This window comes from Poecilia mexicana, unplaced genomic scaffold (assembly GCF_051168715.1).
Source record: "Poecilia mexicana isolate PSO_F unplaced genomic scaffold, ASM5116871v1 scaffold_22, whole genome shotgun sequence".
Lineage (NCBI taxonomy): Eukaryota > Metazoa > Chordata > Actinopteri > Cyprinodontiformes > Poeciliidae > Poecilia > Poecilia mexicana.
The window spans coordinates 22,624,550-22,644,136 of NW_028263391.1; the positions used below are offsets into that span (position 1 = coordinate 22,624,550).

Sequence of the window (19,587 nt, forward strand, 5' to 3'; positions counted from 1 at the left end):
AACATTTTTTGAAGAAATAATGACTCCCTAATTCCTTCTAGATGGACAAAAAAAAAATCACAAAATATTTTTGGTCTCCATGGCCAAATGTTTGGACCCACTGGGTTGCATCTAATGCCTGCAGTTTTAATTGAGGTGCTTTCCTGTTCTGCATCAGACCCAACATGGCTGTCCACCAACCTGGGCATCCTGACATGCATTGAATGCTCTGGCATCCACAGAGATCTGGGAGTCCATTACTCCAGGATTCAGTCGCTCACTCTGGATCTGCTCAGCACCTCAGAGTTACTGGTACTAGAAAAACTCACCGCAGCATATTATAATCTACACTTGTTGATTGTCCAGATCAAAACATTAAATACCAGCGTTTCCCAGACATACCTTCACTTTGCTCCTTTGTGATTTTTCCCTGTGTTTCCTCAGTTGGCCGTCAGCATTGGCAACACCAGGTTTAATGACATCATGGAGGCAGGGCTCCCCAACGACTCTGTCAAGCCGTTACCACAGAGTGACATGTGAGTTCCTGATGCATCTGCAGTCAAACATCTGACTGGTATAAAGTCACGTCCTTCATGAGTCTCCCTCACCGTACAGGAATGCCAGGAAGGAGTACATAGTGGCAAAGTATGCCGAACGTCGGTACGTCCTCCGCAGGGAAGAGTCGGATCCGGGTCGCCTGTACGACGCGGTGAGGAGCCGAGACCTTGTTTCGCTTCTGCAGCTCTATGCCGAGGGAACAGACCTGGCCAAGCCGCTGGTGCTCCCTGAAGGACAGGTGAAGGTCATTTATTGTTCCTGGGAGAGTAGGGGAGTCCAACTCATTTTCATTTTGGGTCACATCGATTTCATGATTGTTCACAAGGGCCGGTTGTGTCAGATTATATCGATAAAATACTATTTGAACACATAAGTTACCTTGAAGAGTCTATTTATGCCTCTGTCTGGAGTCTAGAGGGCCACACCAGAAGCTATGGCGGGCTGGATTTGGCCCCTGAGCCTCGAGTTTAACACTCATCTCACATTCTTGTCATGAAGCCAAAATGTCTTGCGTTTGATATAAATGAACAAAAAGTTGGTAGACCAGGTAACCCGGTTTGTTTCAGAAAGTTTGTGCTTCTTTTTCTTTATAACTGGTGTTAAAATTGAAGGAAAATCGAATTCCCTCACATATAACGTCGTAAAAAAGTGAGTCAAGTTTTGGGAAACTTTGGAATGGTTTTTCAAACGCCTCCCATCTCTTTTAGCCTCTAATCCACATTTTTCCTTCCTCATGTCTTCATCTATTATTTCCTCTGCCATCCCCCACTCTGTCTCTTCTTCTTCTCTTTAATCACGCTCTAAACTTCTCAGGCGCTTCCTGGCTGACTGTAGCAGCATGTGGAGTGTGATTTACTTTGTGGTTGTGAGAGGTTGTTTGTTTGTGTTGGTTGGCTTGCTTTTATTGTTTCAGCTTGTAGGTCAAAGCTCGTGTCTCTGGAGAGAAAATGAGACGAGCTTATTGAATTAGGGAGGCAGTGCTGCCACTCCTTTTGCTCTTCTTGTAAACAGATGAAACTGCAGGAGAGTTTTCACTTTTTAGCATGAAAATACAAGAGTTACTGCAAAATCAAGCTCTAATTTAAGCTTCATTGGGAGAATATCTGGATCAGTGGTGCAGCTAAACCAGACTGAGCAGAAAAAAGCGTGTAAATATACAGTCGGGGTGAAAAGTTTACTGGCCGCTTCAGTTTTTATGGGGGTAGTTTGCATTGAGTCTGAATTTTTCAAATAAACCAAAATCTATTTTAGTGATCTTATGGTCAGATCAGGGGAAAATGTTACAAAAAATGTGGCAGGTGCAGTAATATCACTTTTTAGTAAAACACAACTACCTCTAAAACCATTCTTTTATGATTGCTTTTCATCAAATATGCTTTGCAAGCATAAAATATCTACATTTAAAAAAATCCAGAACATCATGGAGAGAAGATTAAACTGTGAACAACCATTACTGAACCAGAGCCGTTTCCTTCCTCCTGCAGGGAGTCAGAGAAACGGCTCTTCACCTCTCCGTTCGTCTGGAGGAGAGAAGCTCTCTGGCGCTGGTGGACTTCCTCTGTCAGAACAGGTCAGACCCAGATACGGATCCATTCTCTGTTGCTCACAGATGCTGTCAAAGCAGTGAGGTGAAGCTTAGGACCGTCTGTGTGTTTGGCTTGTTTATTATGCAGCAACTGTCTGGAGAAGAAAACGACAGAAGGGAACACGGCTCTTCACTACAGCGTCCTGCACCACAACCCTGAATCACTCAAGCTGCTTCTCAAAACAAAGGCTTCTATTCACGCAGGTACATGTCACTGGACTGCAGGACCTCCTGGCGTTTTCATGGCCCCTGAACTTTCTCACATTTCTCACATTACAACGATGAACTGTAATGGCTTTTCTGACCGTTATGAAGTCGGATAAAAGAAGACATGGTTTTCAATTTTTGTTTTCTTTTCACATTTAGTCTGACATGCTCACCCAGTCTTTAAAAAGATCAAGCTCAGTTAGATGGGATGTGAAAATCAGTTTTCTAGACACAGAGACTCAATTGGATTTAGATCTGGACTTTGACTTGACCATCCTAATCTACAGCATTCCGACTTGGTGTTTGTTTAGGCTCTTTGTCCAGATTGAAGGTGACCCTCCTTCCCAGTCACACAACTTTTGCAGCTTTTAACAGGTTTTCATCCAGGATTACTTTGTTTCCAATCGATCCAATTTGTTAGATAAATCATTGAACAAAGCTCTGTGAATTGTTACAAGCTTGTGTTATTGTTTTATAACTTAACCCTGTTTTAAACTTTACAACTTTCTCCTGACTTTTCCTCTGGTAAGTTTTATGGGTATTGATGCTTTTGCAAGGCACTTTACTAATAGCCTTCTGTTACCATAAGGGAGGAGTAAAACTCATGTACTTACTGTTGTTTTCTCTGTAGTGAACTCAAGCGGAGAAACGGCTCTAGACATCGCAAAGAGGCTGCAGTACACTCACTGCATTGAGCTGGTGAGCGCACGCTTTCCCTCCATCTTTAAAGATTTTAATAAAATGCTAATAGAACGTCGATTCTCCATAGTGAGCTCAAGTTACAGCATTAAAATACCTACCAGAAAGCGAAGAGTGAAACCAAAAAGCACAACATCCACAGCTGGAAACCCTGCCTTAAGAAAACTCCCCAGCCTTCCTCCCCAGCAGGCCCCAGTGTACATCATTTATAAACCGCTTTTATTTTCTTACCGGCCATCAGCCCCCACTGAATCAGGCTTAGCTTCTGTCACATCCTGCCTGATGTGAATAACCTTGGATTACAGGATGTAGAAACAACTGAATGTTAAAAAATGTTTTTTTCCCCCATACATGCAAAAAAATGGTTTCCTTTAGTTTGTGTTAGCTTAATAGTTGAGCTTGATATGAACAGGAAGCCTCCATTTGGAGGTTTTCTAGTCACATCCTAAGGGATGAAGACTCCAGATCAGAACCAGAACATGCTTCATAGCTGACCTGGGAACAGCTTTGAGTCATCCAGGAGAAACTAAAGAGTGTGACCCGAGAGCAGGATGCCTCCAGGTCTCCTTTAAAAAACCGAATCAGAGCAAAGGAGTTTGTGCTACAGAGCCCCCTAGAGGCCAGCGGGGAAATATTTTCTTTTACGTTATTTTGCAGTAGTATTGCAGATGTCTATTTAATATCTACATAAAGATCATCAGTGAAATTTTTTGGCACAAAAAACTGGTTGATATCTCACAAACAAGAGACATACATGGGAAAACCTTAAACTTTCAGTGTTCAAGATGAAACGACTACAAACTAGTAAATACATTATTGTGAGGTAACGCAAAGGGGGGGAATCCCCTGTTTCCCCTAGAGGCCTCCGTAGAATTGATCGTTTCCTTGCAGAATGTCTTTTCTGTTCTGTTAATGCATGTGTGTGTTTCTTCAGTTGGAGCTGGCCCAAAGTGGGAAGTTCAACTCTCAGATCCATGTGGAGTACATGTGGGAGAGTCAGTCTCAGGAGTTCTATGACAGCGAGGATGACCTGGATGAGAGAGTAAATACACGCACACACACACACGCACACACACACACACACACACACACACACACACACACACACACACACACACACACACACACACACACACACACACACACCCAAATACTGAGTTACTGAGCTTGACTCTTAGCCAAAGAAGATTCTATAAAGGTGGAGATTTTTATAGCATTCTCTTTCCATCTACCTCCAGGTGAGTCCGTTACCCAAAAACCGCTCTCCTCCATCAAACGGAGGTGGCGGATCTGCCTTTGCCCAGTGGACAGCCAGCAATGGCACAAGTCCAGGTGTCAGGCCCTGTCAGACCTATGAGAATCTGGACTTCCTGTACAAGAATCCTCCTGCCAACAGCGCCCCCCCTGGAGCATCTCTGCCACCACCGCTGCCAGCCAAATCAGTCCTAAGAGGTAAGTCACTGTAGCTGCGTTTCCATTGACCAAAAACTTGCTCAAATGTAAATTTCAAAAATAAATTTGTTTAATGGAAACACGTCAATGAAAAAAGATAAAAAAAAATTTGTGCTTGGATGAGGCGGTTTTTCGGAGATATCAAAATGGATGTATTTCACAAAACTGCAACCAGCGGAAAATACGAAGAAGACAACAGGAAGTAGTTGGAAGATGATGTTGCAGGATGTTTCTTAATGACTTATTGAACTAATAAATGCATTCACATGTTAATTGCAATATTTAATGGAAACGTCACAATTGCGAAATTGCTTTTTTTTTCGCTGCCGAAACATCAACAAAGTTTTGCACACATTTGTAATGGAAACTTTGTTGTTGCCAACTATTTTACTGCAACGCCTCAATACAAGATCAAATTTTGATTTATATCAGTTTGGGAAAAATCTTTACTGAAATAAATGTATTGCATGAATAAAGTCATGATTGCCATGAAGACATTCAGAATCGGATACGTTTTCCTCCCCAGGCCGCTCAGACCCGCAGATTTCAGTCACAACAGCCCAGGATGGAGCCCACATCCTGCGCCGCTGCTCCAACTCGTCGTCCCACTCGTCCAGTCCTCAGACTCAAACGAAACACGGCTCCTCTTCGTCAACTACAGAAACCCAGAGTCACAGTGGGAGAGCCCAACGGTCCTCACACGGACACGGAGGTCTGCAAAGATCGCACAGGCAGACCTGGGACGGCCAGACCCCTCAAAGTGTCTCACAGGCGTCCAGTCAGAATCACGGTGGACCAGTCAGGTGAGAAAAGAGCTCCAGATTATCCTCAGAATAAAAATATTTATTCAGTGCCATGCAGATTTATTTGGATTTTGTATTCAGGACAGCTAACAGAAAGGATGTCTGAAATAAATGCAAGTTTTGGAAAATTGATCAATTAAAATGTAATTTTATATGGAAAAAATTGTAGATTTTACTTTCAAGCCATATCGCTCCACCCCCAAATTGTACTAGTTGCCAAGCATGGAGGTGGTAGCATCATGCTAAGGGTCTTCTTAACTACCAGTAGTTCTGGAGAATCACACAGAACAACAAAAAAAAAGAACAGTTAAAATTTAAAATTCTTGAGTCTCCTCTGTTAATACCAAAACCCCCTGACTGTCCTCCTGTGGTGTTATCAGCTCAGAGAAGACCACCTCCTATCGGCGCACCAGCACCGGAGGTGGCAGCTTCGGAAAGGGCAACGTGGGCTCTCTGGCGCCGCCCTGCGTGGGCAGCCAGGAGGAGCTGTACTGCAGCCTGGTGGGGAACGGAAACGGCTTGGCTCCGTCTCCAGCGCCTTCGTCCTCCCCCTCTGTGACTTGTGGTCCTCGCTCCCGCAGGAATGCGATGGTGCGACCGCACAGACACCTTATTGTGTTTGGCTCAGCCGGCCGGTCCAGAGAGGTTCTTCTCATGGTGTTCCTCGTTTCATGCAGGTTTCGGTCAGCAGGCCACAGAAACGCGTAAAGGCTTTGGTGGACTGCCGAGCGGTCAGCGCCGAGCAGCTCGCCTTCTTCAAAGATGAAGTCATTGTGGTCACAGCCACTAATGACCCCCACTGGTGGGTAAGTGCAACTACAGTTTTCTTTTTAAGCTACATATTTTTCTCTGCAAAGGTTGAATTTTGTTTTTTATTAAAATAAAATCATCCATTAAAAAACCTGAATTTTTAAGAATAACTTGTGTTCAGTGTTGCTCCCTAATGAACTTCTTCACGTTTTGTAGCTACAACCACCAGCTTCGATGTATTGATCAACCCCGATGTTTGGCATTTTTTACAAATTAAAATCTGAAACATTTGGCACACATCTGTATGCAAATCCTCTTCTATAATTAGGGACGCAAGTTATCGATTAATGAGTTGATCTAAAGTTGATTGATCTTCTTAATCATCTAATGATTAATTAAGAAGTGCTGATTTTCTTAAAAACCCGGGTTTCTCTTGTATCAAGATCTCCGACTGTCTTTCCATAACATAAAAGGCTAATTTTCAATATGCTGAATTTACAAAAAGACGCACATCACTAAAGTTTAACAACATTTTGTGTCAACTCTGTTAAGAGCTGGCTGATTAAACAGAAAATTGTGTTTTTTTACGTTGTTAAACTTAAATATATTTATAATATAAAACAGGAACCTCTTAGATTGCTGAATAGATAAAGATGAAAAGAAGAAAATACTTTAGGGCTGTTGTAAACGAATATTTTAGTAATCGAGTAATCTATCGATTATTCTTACGATTAATCGAGTAATCGGATAAAAAAAAATTCTAAAATGAAATATTGGTAAATCTGGCATAATACCAGTGTTACTATCAGATATCACTATCAGTCCAATTTTTCATATTTGAGCATCCCTAACAGTTGCTTTTTTGTAGTTTAGAAAACTAGCCTGTAACAATAATAGCTCACTTTCTAAGTTAACCAGAAGAAAAGTTATAGAAAAATCTGAAATTATATTGAATTTAATAACAAAGAGGCAGGCTCACAAATATGCTTATAAAAAATGTCTACAATCCAGCTTTTAGTTTATGTATTCATCTTCAGTGAGTTTAATAGATTAATTAAACTCACCTTGCCACCTAACCTGTCACGCTTTGGGTTTGAAAATACGGGAAATGCCGCCTGGAGTGGGAGGAGAGGGCGAATGAACGAACGTAAGATGGGGTGGAGGGGAGGAAATAGACCAGCGGACTGACGAACCGTTAGACCGGGGGACGAACACGGGGGGAAGCAATACGGGATATTTACGACACCTTCACTGGTCACACTCAGAAACTCATCTACCAGCCATGTACGATGCGCTCCGCCACCCGTTTCTTCAGACCGGGATATGAAATTTATTGTGCGGTTCGTCGGTAAAGCTACATTTACACGGTAAGCATCAGCTACTCAGCCGCCCGCCCTGTTCAGGCTATCCGCTCACCTCAGCGCTCTTCCCGCCGTTCGCTTTCAACTAGCAGCCCCGGAGGAGAAATGCTGCCGTACTCCAGGCATTCCCCCAGTCATTTTAAGGATGCTTATTGGTTCCCCAAAAACGATAAAAAGTCGGGCATTATCATCAATCAATAAAATCCCCACGGACCAATCTTGAAGATTGGACTTTATGCCGCTGAGACTTAGCTTTTGTCAACAACTCAGAGGCGGAAGTGAGAGCTCCGCGCAACGCAAATGAAGTCCCGGCCGGAACACGGTGCGCTAACTAATAAAGCATAAATTAACGAAGCTTCGAGGCAGGTAAATTTTCCTCGAGGAATTTTAGTAATCGAGGTACTCGAATCATTCGAGGAATCGTTTCAGCCCTAAAATACTTAAAATACTTAATCCCCCATGAACTATTAATAAACCATTAATAAAACTATTAATTGTTTGTATTCCTAACTCTGAAACCCAGAGCAAACGATTACATTCAGAAGTCACCTGGCTTGGAAACACAGTGTAAAGATTTTATTTCAGTATTAATCCAGCTCCTCTCTTAAGGTTTTATTGATTTGTGAGTTTTATAACAAATCTATAAAACTTAAGGTTTTATAGATGCTTTTTGTCCACTAGAGAACATTAGTGAACAAAAAGCATCATAAATCCTAAAGTACTGGAAGTCAGGCCAGGAATGAAGTTGTTCTCTCACTAAACACGATACAATCCATCATCAGAAAATGGAAAAGTTTGGCACAGATATAAATCTACCATAACAGGCCGTCCACATAAACTGACAACCCTAAACATACAGTGGGAGCTAGAATAGAGTCAAACTATAATGATGTGTTGGAATGGCCTAGTCAAATCCAATTCAAGATCTGTTGCAACTCTTGAAAATTGATGTTTGCAGCTGTTCTCCATCCAACCTGACTGAGGTTGAGCTTTTTTTGGAGGGAAGAATTAAAAACGTCTAATTAGGCGACTTCACAGGGCAGCTAGTTGAACTGGGTTTTATTTGGTGGCATCAGAGTCAAATTCATGTCATACTTTTCAGATTTCTAGGAAATTCTGATTCCATTCCATAATTGAGCACTAACTTGTGTCGGTGGACAAATGAAATCAGAAAAAGTGTTAAAGTTTGTGGTTGTAATATGATAAAAAGTTCAGTGCAAAGCACTGCAGATTTACCATAATTGGTTACTTAACATTTCTCAGCTATGTGCTACAAAACTATATTTACTGATAGTTTTAACTGACAGCTGATGATTAATGTGCTTATCAGACATTTCATTCATTATTTTACACATGTTTTGAAATGACATTCAGTAAATGTTGAATTCTTTATCATAAATTGAGTTTTTTATACAGTGTGAGGAACTTAAACATTGCATTTGTCATCTTCCTGACAGGTCGGCCATATTGATGGTGACCCTTCCAGGAGTGGAACCTTTCCTGTCAACTATGTGCACAAAGTAACAGAATGATGCTAGTTTGGACTTCATCACCACATTTGGGAAAGGAAATACTGTTCTATTCATGGATCCAAGTAATCTGGGAATATTTTAACAACAGGATCGACTGACCAAAGGACATCTGCACGACAAAATCGTCTTTTTTAGGGGACTATTACTCATCTCAGAAAGCAACAAAGAAACTGGAAACTTTTATTTGTTGTCTTAAACTTGCAGTTGCAAAGATAAAGCAATGACTGTGAATTGCTTTAATGTTCTTTTAAATATTAATCAAACATTTGGGCTGCAGATATATAAGCTGCCTGTATTGATATAAGACTTGTGCATATAGGCAAAATTTCCCTGCAGGACAAAAACCTCTTGAAGGCACTTTAAGTTTCAGAGGAATCCTCTGAAGAGTTGGGAGAGCTGTAAATGTTTAATTAGCCAGGAGTCAGCTGCTTTAATTCACTCTGAACTGAAAATGACAAGGATTTGAAATCACAGGTTAATGAGTCATATGAGGTTCAGACCCGCCCAGTATCTGCCGCAGACTGGTCCGGATCGTGCCTGCCTCCAGTACACTGGCTCCAGTCTGTCTCCAGTAAAACGTCGATATGTCTGCGTAGCCCAGCGAGAGATCTGAAACTTTGGCTGAGCCGCGGCGACTCCAGGCCCAGGCTGGCTGCAGACGGAGGCCGGGATCCTGTTTCCCGCTGCCTCCAGGCATCAGTCCCCGGAGAACCTGGAGTAACAGCGGCGTGTTGGAGGGAAAAATAAATATAAGAAGTCCCTCTGTCCGTCCAGGAAATGGCACTTAAAGTGGACTTGCTAATAACTGCACCCCAGCACAGTAATTTCTTCAAGATTTTTTTCACTGTAAGGCCACATTTTTCATGCCACACATGCACGCTTACACACGAGTCAGCTTCCAGGAGTCAGAAAGCTTATTATATTGGATATTTGTGAGTAAATGATGCACATTTATTTTCATTTACACCATTTCTTGTACATATTTGGTCAAACTTAACACACAAAGTTGATACAAGGCGAGGACATGCTCGTAATAAAATGCCAAGTTCTGGTTATATAAAATATGCAAATAAGAGGAATCATGAAGTTTTTCCACCTTTAATGTGAGAAATATCCTGTACAGTTCAGCTGGAAAATACATTTATTAGTAGAAGATAATATTACAAACTGCAGTAATGTAATTGCATAAGTGTATAACATCTTTAAACTAATACTATTTTGTTTTCAGTCTTTGGTAAGGGTGTCAACATCTGGATTTGGTCATATTTGCCTTGTCTGCTTTTCTGAAAACGTGTCACATCATCACACAAACCTAATTCATTAGGTTATTTCAAATATTCTGCCATTTTTGCCTTCTAATTTAGATGTTTGGACTGAATGTGATGTTATGAAATAAACCTGCTTCTCATCCTCAGTTTTAGCCAGTCTAAGGTTTTTAGTGAACAGCAGTTTCATCCCTCTTGACAAAAACACCAAGTTTCATCTGAAGTGAAACTAACCCCACAGGATGATGCTGCCACCACTGTGTTTTGGTGAAGGCGTGCTGTTTTTTTGGTGAGGCCCAGAAGTTGAGCTTTGTGTTCATAAGACTAACATCTTCTGCTTCAAAGTTTTTGAAAGACCTTTTAGAAGAAAATTCTTCTGTAAAATCTCTACATTTGTAAATTGTTTCTCGTCTTAAAAACTTTGTACTACAACCAAAAATAATAATAAAATGTTAACTGCTTTTAATCCACTCTTCAATAAAAAAGCCTTTTTTATAGAAAAAGTTTCTAAACCTCAACAAGTTTTCTATTTCGCATGTGATGTAGTAAATTGTTTTGTACCCTTCTCCTGAATGATACCGTTTTATCTCTTGAAAGTGAGATCCTTTTAAAACTTTCTAACAACTCTGCCAATAATGACTTTCACTAAATAGTGAGGAAAATCCCTTTGGAACAATTACATTGTATTTCCAGCTAATTAGATTCATTATAACTCTGGTTCAAATTTTCTTTAAGCTGAATGAAATCGAACAGATAATAAAAAATTGTATGTCAAATGGGCATGATAATTAGTTTTAACTTTTATTTCCCTTTTCTTTTTCCTTGATTTTACTTTTGTTTGTTCAAAATAAATAAAATAAAAGGTGATTCAATAAAGGGCGTGTATACTTATGCAACCAGGTTTGCTTATAGGGTGAATTCTATATAAAATATGTCAGATTAAAGGTGGAAAACGTTTGAAAGTTATTTATATCGGTCTCGGGGGGGGTTTTCGTAGCACAAACATTTCATTGTGCCCACTTTCAACATGCACTGTATATATCCTGAATAATTGTTATACGTTGCTTGTTTTCCCACGTGATATGAATTTTAAGGGACAGTGTTACTTTTTGTTTTTTAACGTAACATCACATGTTATTGTGCAACATTTGCTTTGGTTATCCACCTGACTGCTGGAGTCAGAATAATGGTGTAAAAGGGAATTTTTCTAACTTAAACAGACATGCAGTAAGGGGGTAAAAGCATTTAGAAAGCTGGTTTGGAGTCTGCTATTTCTGTTCACATCATCCGGTTACTGTGTTGGTTATGAGGCAGAGAAACATGGAAGTGTGAGGGAACAGATGACTGCAGCAGATTGTCACTCTCAGTGGGGACTGTGTGAAATGTAAACAAGAAATGAGCTCGCTTTAGTTTGTAACATATGCATTAAACATGTTCAATGAAGCTCTTTGCTGTAAATGAAGTCATATATTTGTTTCTACTTGCACAACAGATGCTAAAACTAAAAACGTTAGTTACATTATTCATTAAGTGTGGGCATATTTATTTATTCAGTATGTTTTCCTTCTACATTCTTAAATTCATGCAAAGTTCACATTTTCCCAGTGTTAATTATTATTCATTTTAACTTCTGTATTTTTTTTTGACACTCTGCATATTAATCTTATTTACAATCCCAACTGGTGGAGACACGTTTTTGTCTTTTAGTGCGTTGGAGTTGAGCCCAGGTTGTTGGCTTCTGTTTCTGAACTCAGGCTCTCATGGGTTTGAGGTCTGAAGATTTCCGGATAACAGGTTCCAAATTTCACATACCAAGAAAAAATAAAAACATTAAATTACGAGAAGAAGTCATAATATTAAAAGAATATAGTCTTCCTATGAGAAAGTCATAAAATTATGGGAATACAGTGCGAGAATAAAGTCAAAATAAAGAGAATAGAGTCGTAATCATATGAAAATAGTCATATTTTGAGAACAGCCAGTATTACGAGAATGAAGTCATAAAATTACAAGAAAATCTAATTAGAATAAAATCGTAATAAGTCATATTTTGAGAATAGTCATGAGAATAAAATCATGTGAGAATAAACTTCAAATATACATTTAGAATTGTAAATAATTTGCCATAATTGTGAAATGCTTAACATACGTCTATGTTTTAAATCTAGAGACATTTTTTACTGAATTTGTGCATTTTTTCCGTCTCTAATCTGAATGCATTCCTGAGGAAAATCTCCTCAGGCCTCTCTTTTGACAGTCGTCCCTGCAGCCTCGTTTTAAACCCATCTGGATGTGACTTTGCTCTGACCCGCTATCCGAAAGTCAGAATGATGAAACTCCAGCCTGTCACTTACGTAAGCAGCCGGCACATGGAGCCATCAGGCTGCAGCCTGCTCTGTTCTGCCAGCACAGATAAGCTTCTCTCCCCATCAGGCCTGCCTGTGCCATGCATTGGCGCTTACCATATATACAAACAGCACTCACCTTGAAAGGTTCACTATTTTGCATTATAGTATTATAATTTTTTCTGAATTTTCCCCAGCAGAACGGCTGAAAATTTGTCAGGTATTATACTCACACACCTTTTTGTTCTGCTCACACATCAAGCCTCTTTGTGACTAATTTGGTGGGATCCTCAGGATTATCATCCATTTGGAAATCCCATTTGTCGCCTGCTGGATATTTTTGAGATTTTTCATACTTCACTGTTTTCACTCTGACTTTTAGACATAACAAATTTTCTTCACCTTTGGGTATTAAGACCAAACATTTAAATTTTCATTTCATATTTCAACAGACCACAAGTGATGTATCCAAAGACTAAGGGCTTTGTCCCTGTTTTTTTTGTTTTTGCCTTCAGCGTAACGACCTCTTCCTTCCTGAGTGACCATTCAGCCTAACTTGGAACATGACTTGGAAAATTGCACCACTTTTCCAGCTTCTGGCAGTTTTTTCTCAGGGTTTTTGCTCTTGTTCTCAGGTTGGTTCAAAGATTTCTCACCAAAATGCGTTCCTCTCATCTGGTTCCTGGACGGTGTGATGGCTGGACATTTCCATAATATTTAGATTTGCATGTAATTGTTTGAACATATGAATGCATAAAACAGTATTTAAGTGATTCTAACTGATTTAAAGCATTAAAAGTGTATTTTGATGTTTGTGTTTTCATAAAATGTGTGTAAACATCCAGGCTTCAACTGTAAGTTCCATGTAAATGCTAATGCTTCTTATGAAAAATGGAATAATCATCTTAATGTAACTTCATAAACCCTCGCTTCCAACGAAGAGCTTTCAGAAGTGGGTAATATTTCCATTAATTCTTCCATTTGCATCCCACTTCTGTTTTATCAAACCCTCCCTTTACCAAACAATCAGCTGAGAAAGGGATTTAATGGGCCAGCATTACAGTTTAAGGCCTGCTAAATCTTTGTGGCTGATGCAGCTTTTACAGCTTCCTCCTTCTGGCGTGCAGCATCTTGCTACGTCAAAGAGCTTTTTTCTGCTGACCATGCCCTGCAAGCTGCTGGGAAACGCTGCAAGGTGACCCAAATAGTCCTGAGACTTTTCCTTTCTCAAGCAACGCATGTGAAATTTAACCCTTTGTGTTTGCCTACTCCAAACATATAAATCTGAAACAAGAATTTTTCCCCCCACAACATTCAAGTCATTTAGTTAATTTATTAATAAATTGTATCATGTTGCCAACAAATAATCTTTCAAAAGATAAGCTTGAGAGGAGTCTTTTAATAATTGTGTAGCGTTGTGCAGAAATTTATTGTTGCAAACTAAACAAAGCAGGAACCCAAAGCAGAAAATGAATTAACGTTTTATCATAAAGCTTTTTTCATGAAAAACAGATGATGCTGAAGTGTGCAGCTCTAATTGTAGTCAATAATAACTGAGGAAAAACGCTATAGCTTTTAAACATACCATAAGAATATCACACAAATTTTAAAGAAATAAATAACTGGTATGCATAAGTAAACATGAATTATTCAAACATTCAAGTGTTAAACTTCATAAAGGTGGTTTTGAGCCTGTGGCTAGTCAGTGTTGATGTGAGTAAAGGGCTAAATGAGCTGGAGCTGTGGTAACAGGTTCCAAATTCATCAAAGTAAATACTAGCCACAGGTTCAAAATGGAAATATTATTTAACCAGTGTTCAGAAAAAATACAGAAACACCCAACAATCAACATTACATTCATTCTGCAAGTGGGCCCAGAGATCTTTGGGTAATGTGTGAGAAATTCAGGCACCCCATGTGGGTTTTAACTGGGTCCCATAAAGAAAATCCACACAGGTTCCAATATTCTTCTGCAACAAAACATTAAAATGAAGTCAGTATGTAACATAGATACAATCCCATCTTTGACCCAGTATTTCTACCCATATGGGGCCCATATGTAAATGTTGTCCGGCTGTTTGTGTGAGTACCATCCTTTCTGTAAAGACCAAAACAGAAAAATCTCAAACAGCAAATCAGGCCAACTGTATGTACACGTAGCTCTATATATACAGGAGCATAAATACATGTTATTAAATAAAGCCTTTCTACACTAATGTTTGGTATAGATGTGCACAAAGCCAGAAAGCATCTTTTTCTTTTTTTTACTTTGGGCATGTATAATGCTGAGCTAAATAGTCAACATTCAAGGAGAAAGACGTCGTGGCTATCAGTAGGTCAAGAGAAACATTTTCTTTGAATGAAGAGGCACTCCAGCTATTTCTCACAACGGTTCTCAGATTAAAACCACAAGTATCACTGGTAAATTCAGAATTCTCTCTAATGTCGTCTTTGCTTCATATAGAAAAATGGAGAATATGAGTAACTTCCTGGTTTAAACTAGAGGACAACCAGCTACTTGTTCCAATCCCTAAATAACTGTTTTCTAGTTACAATTTGGGAAAACAAGATATTCTAAACGTTGTGTTCATCAGAACAGTTCATCACTGCATCCAACACTGAAAAACACTTTCAGCCAAACATCCCAGCTAGTATCTGACTGGGATCTGGGTTGGCAGATAAGATTTCTCACAGGTTACAGAGAAATGCCGAAATAGATTTTATAAAAGACAATTCTGGGAGAAAAGTAGGACCCATGTGAGACCTGGATTATTGATTTTCTTAATATTCACTGGGGACTAAGCGAAGCGTGTCCAACAGGATTGCCAGTAAAATTGTATTTAAACGGTCCTTCAAACCAGAGTAAAACCCATATGAGGCAGACATGCACATGTTGCAGTACCAACTGATCTTTTTATCTGTTTTTGTTGTCATAAAACACATAACTAAAATAAATACAAAATTCTGTTTTATTGTTTTAAAATGTCAGTCTGTATGGAAATATCTGTATCTTGTTGTTCTGAAAAAGTCTCAGATCCACAATGTGAATAAATTGTTTGACAAACTATTTGATAGAGTGCTCCTTTAAGTGTTTCCAAGCAACACAGACAAACTCCATTTTTAAGCCCTTCAAGTCAAAATTAGCAATGACCCAAATCCAGCTCCTACTGAAGTGAACCAGCCTCATGTGGAGAGTCTTCACATCCTTTACATGCATCATAGTTTTCTTATAAATGCATTTAGTCAAACACAGGCAACCTGGTCTCCCATTAGTGTCTTCCTCTGTTATTCTTAACTCTATAAAAGTACATGAAGTGGATGCTTCTAAAACATCCATTAAATTTGTGCAAGCAAGCAAAAAGAAAAGAAAGAAAATAAGAAAGAAAGAAAGAAAGAAGAATCACAAACGGAATGAATCATTTAGTGAAAGTGGTGATACAATCAAAGCTTGTGTCTCCCTGTTGTGCAGCCTGGCTTCTGGTTCTTCGTAGCAAAGCACCATCAGGGATCGTGTTACTGCAGAAAAAAGGGTGTTTGTCAGGACATTTTACCCGTACAAACAGTGAACCTAGACTGAGTGTGGATCACTACATAAACTGTTAATGCCCAAACGAGACATCCCTGATGCAATTAATACCTGTGTACATCAAAGGAGAGGAACAGAATGCAAAAAGTCAATCACTATTAACCCAAAGACAAAAACATATATAGAAATGAGAAAAAAAAACATTATGGGACAAATGTGTTGTGCTTAACAGATAATGCAGCAACATGATGTAAATAAACACTTGACTTAATTTGTCAAACCTGCTACAACCACTATAATTCCATATTAGTGAGGTCTTTTGTGCACTTAAAGTTATATTTGCATTCTAAGAAGCAAACCTGTAGCTCATATCATCGTCTTGTTCTTCATTAAGACAGCAGAGATAGCACAGCTAAGATTTACAAGCTGATGCATGCATGAGTAATTCAAATCTAACCCCCGATCATCAGAAGCAGAAATAATAATAATAATAATAATAATAATAATAATAATAATAATAATAATAATAATAATAATAATAATAATAAATCTTGATGTTTATCATTTGTTTTACTAAATCCCTGCCACAGTAGAGTAATCAGAGCTCTCAGCTGGATACATTCTGCATTTTTTGTGGAAGAGGATTTAGGATGGAGGGATAAATGGTTGCTAGGTGACAGGATAAAAAGAGGCCACAGGTGGAAGTGTCCCAGCATGATTTTTCCCCTATTATCTGTCTTTCCTTAATGCTGCTATGACAGTGGGATGAGCAGTCTCAGAGAAGCCAAGGCACATTTTTTCAATCATTTCCCACAATTACATTTTCTATTTCTGCATCTGTCTGCATCGGTTTTATGTAACAATGCAGCAAACGTCTCATCTTACCTTTCTGTCCTTCACTTTGCCCTTTATGAGCTGCACAGGCAGATAGTTCAGTGATCTACACTGTTGTGTTGCCCCTTCTTCAATAAGCTTACATAACCCTCCTCGCTGCTGCAGAAGTTAAAGTGCAGCAGAACCTCCTGAAAAGAGAGCAGAGCTCACCTCCCACATCCCCTTGACTCATCTGTGCATTATGAATTTGACATGAATCTCTCAAAAGCAAGCACTAATAATAACTGCAAGCAGCAAATAAGCTGTGAGAGCAACTAGGACATAACGACATCCCGTACACAATGCACTAATGCCAGCTAGCCAGGGAGTTTTCTCCAGAAATCTACTGAACCGGAAGCTCCTTACTGGCCTCTGTGATATTTAGGCACTCTAACCCCTGAAGGACCAGCCTCAGGATTCAAGAGCAGTAAGGTTGTAACTGGAGAGCAGCCGTGTCACTGAGAGCTAAAGGATGGAGCTCCACCCCTCACTATTTCATGTAAAGCACATTTCTAATGTCATGGGTGAAAGGTCAGTATCTGACGTCCTATTTGAGCTTCACAGGCCAGGGGAGGCACGTGCGCAGTCCGAGCATGGAGGAAAACACGATGGTGGGTCGGTGCTTCTTGAACTTCAAGCCTTTCTTCACCCGCTGGGTGTTCTCCGCCACGTACAGCTCACCCTGCTGGGCCGCACCGGTTATCCGCGACACCAGCTCCCCGTGAACCACCACCTGCTGCTCGGACCGCACAAACATCTCCCTGAGCTCCTCCAGCCGCCGCTCCATCTCCCTGATGACCCGCTGCCGCTCCTCCACCTCCAGCAGGCGCCGCCGGGCCGCCTCGAACTCCATGCTGGAGCTGGGGGTGACCAGCTTGGAGGAGGGGGCCGTGGCAGAAGTGGACGGGGGATCGGAACCGGCCAGGAGAGCCCCTGTCACCCTCCGAAAGTCTCCCATGGAGATGGACCGCCTGGTTGCTGGAGACGCCAGAGCCAGGAGAGTAGAGGCAGACACGGAAGGAGGCATGGCGGGCTGAGGAAGAGGGGAGGAGGAGGACGGTGATGGGGACGACGAGTCCGGCAGGTTTGGATCAGGATGGGAGTCCGTCCCTTTAAAAGCTGCCTCAGCTGCCTCAGCCGAGCCTTCATCAGGGCTCTCTGGGTTTGTTCGCCGCCCTCTCACAGTCTTGGCACAGCTTTTCCCTCCATCTTTGCTGATTTTCCTCTCCATCCTCCCGTTTCAGGTGAAAGAGCAGCAGAGACGTGCAGCGATGCAGCCCAGGAAGCGCTCCATTCATTAATAAGACATCCGAGCTCAGATTGTGCAGCCTCTGCATCCGAGTTGTTGTGCTGTGGAGGGCGCCTGCTGGCATTTCATTGGCTCCTGCATTTCTGAGCATGTCAGCTGGTGATTGGCCAGCCTTCCTCCCGGCTGCTGATGCTGGCAGGCTGAGTGTCCTCCGTCTGACTCTCCCTCGTCATCATCCTGAGCTCCGCTTTCAGAATCTGACTTCAGTGTCCTTCTGACATGAGGTTTCTTCCCTTCTGTTCTCTCAGCCTCTCTGTTGCCATCCTGCACACCAGGTGGTGTCTCCATTTTCCTCTCTCTTGCCCGGTCGGTTGCCCATAGCAACACAGTCTTGACATCAATTGCCAAGAGCAGGAGGGAGGGGTGATGCTCCACTTTATCTCTCCCTTAATCAGTTGATTACACAGCATTACTGCTCACTGCCACTACTCCATCATACTCTCTTGCTCAACAAAAAGCAGTCTTTCTTTCTTTCTTTCACTAAAAGATTATGAAACAGTCACCAAATATGTTTTTCACAGAAGAATCAGATTGCTACTGACCTCAGCCAATTAAAGATTAGTGGATTATTTTTAAAAGCAAGTTGATGCCAGAAAATTAACTAATCTCTACCATTTCTGTCAAGAAGGATCGTCACACATTCAGTCATTCCAGTTATTATGTATTATTGCTGCTACCTCTGCAAATTCCTAAGGTACACCAATCCAGATGTTTGTGGGGACATATGTGAACTTAACATCAAAACAGTTTACATCTCTGGCAGATTTAGATTTGAAGTAATATTTTAATTTGACCAACATTTAGGAAGTAATATTAATCTTTTTGAATCTGACAGAGAATCTGTGGAAGGAGATCAGGGGACCTCAAAACTCACCAACAAAGATCATTTGTCTGTGGAAAAATGCATAAAGCTGATCTGGAGTTATAAGGATGTTTCTGTAATGGTAATAATTTGCTCTGCTTATTGAGAATTTAGAAACATTTTTGTTTGACATAAATAAAACGATAAAAATTTTTCTCCTCATTTATGTTCCTTTAGCTGTTAGAGACGCCTGTCTCATTTATGATGAACAGCAAACTTTGTGTGTGTATTTAGGTTTAATATTGTTCCTGTTGGGATTGGAGACAATTAACGATAAATTCAAACCAGTGCACGCAATAATTTTGTGTTAATTTTTTTATCTGTGAAAAAAAAAGCTGAAATAAAATGACTAAAACCCCATCTATGTTAATTTTTTAACAGTAATGCACCATGTCAACCTAAACCTGCTGCAAAGTGCCTGTGTAATCTGTTGCTTTATATAACATCAGGATAATCTACATCAAAGTGTCTGGATGTGAAC

The 19,587-nt window shown here is 40.4% G+C and overlaps 2 protein-coding genes across 3 annotated transcripts in view; one reads left to right on the forward strand and one right to left on the reverse strand.

The window, feature by feature from the left end:
• The window catches only part of asap3 (ArfGAP with SH3 domain, ankyrin repeat and PH domain 3), a 34,056-nt gene extending 22,422 nt beyond the window's left edge, over positions 1-11,634 (forward strand). The window contains exons 15-26 of one of the 2 annotated variants that reach the window (XM_088002329.1): positions 158-291; positions 424-515; positions 595-775; positions 2,022-2,107; positions 2,211-2,326; positions 2,961-3,028; positions 3,963-4,070; positions 4,267-4,480; positions 5,007-5,283; positions 5,664-5,874; positions 5,961-6,085; positions 8,852-11,634. In XM_088002329.1, coding sequence (XP_087858455.1) covers positions 158-291; positions 424-515; positions 595-775; positions 2,022-2,107; positions 2,211-2,326; positions 2,961-3,028; positions 3,963-4,070; positions 4,267-4,480; positions 5,007-5,283; positions 5,664-5,874; positions 5,961-6,085; positions 8,852-8,918 — 1,679 coding nt within the window. In that variant the 3' untranslated portion in view covers positions 8,919-11,634. Of the gene's footprint in view, positions 1-157; positions 292-423; positions 516-594; positions 776-2,021; positions 2,108-2,210; positions 2,327-2,960; positions 3,029-3,962; positions 4,071-4,266; positions 4,481-5,006; positions 5,284-5,663; positions 5,875-5,960; positions 6,090-8,851 lie in introns of both variants that reach the window. The other variant, XM_015007120.2, reaches the window with a different exon arrangement.
• Positions 11,635-16,590: 4,956 nt separating this feature from the next.
• Positions 16,591-18,482, reverse strand: trnp1 (TMF1 regulated nuclear protein 1). Its single transcript, XM_015007121.2, has one exon. It carries the CDS (start codon positions 18,164-18,166, stop codon positions 17,483-17,485), a length of 684 nt encoding a protein of 227 aa, XP_014862607.2. The 5' UTR covers positions 18,167-18,482; the 3' UTR covers positions 16,591-17,482.
• Positions 18,483-19,587: the final 1,105 nt, after the last annotated feature.

Bases quoted from the DNA above. Each gene is read 5' to 3' on its own strand.
- trnp1 (XM_015007121.2), bottom strand. From the start codon at position 18,166: ATGGAGAGGAAAATCAGCAAAGATGGAGGGAAAAGCTGTGCCAAGACT.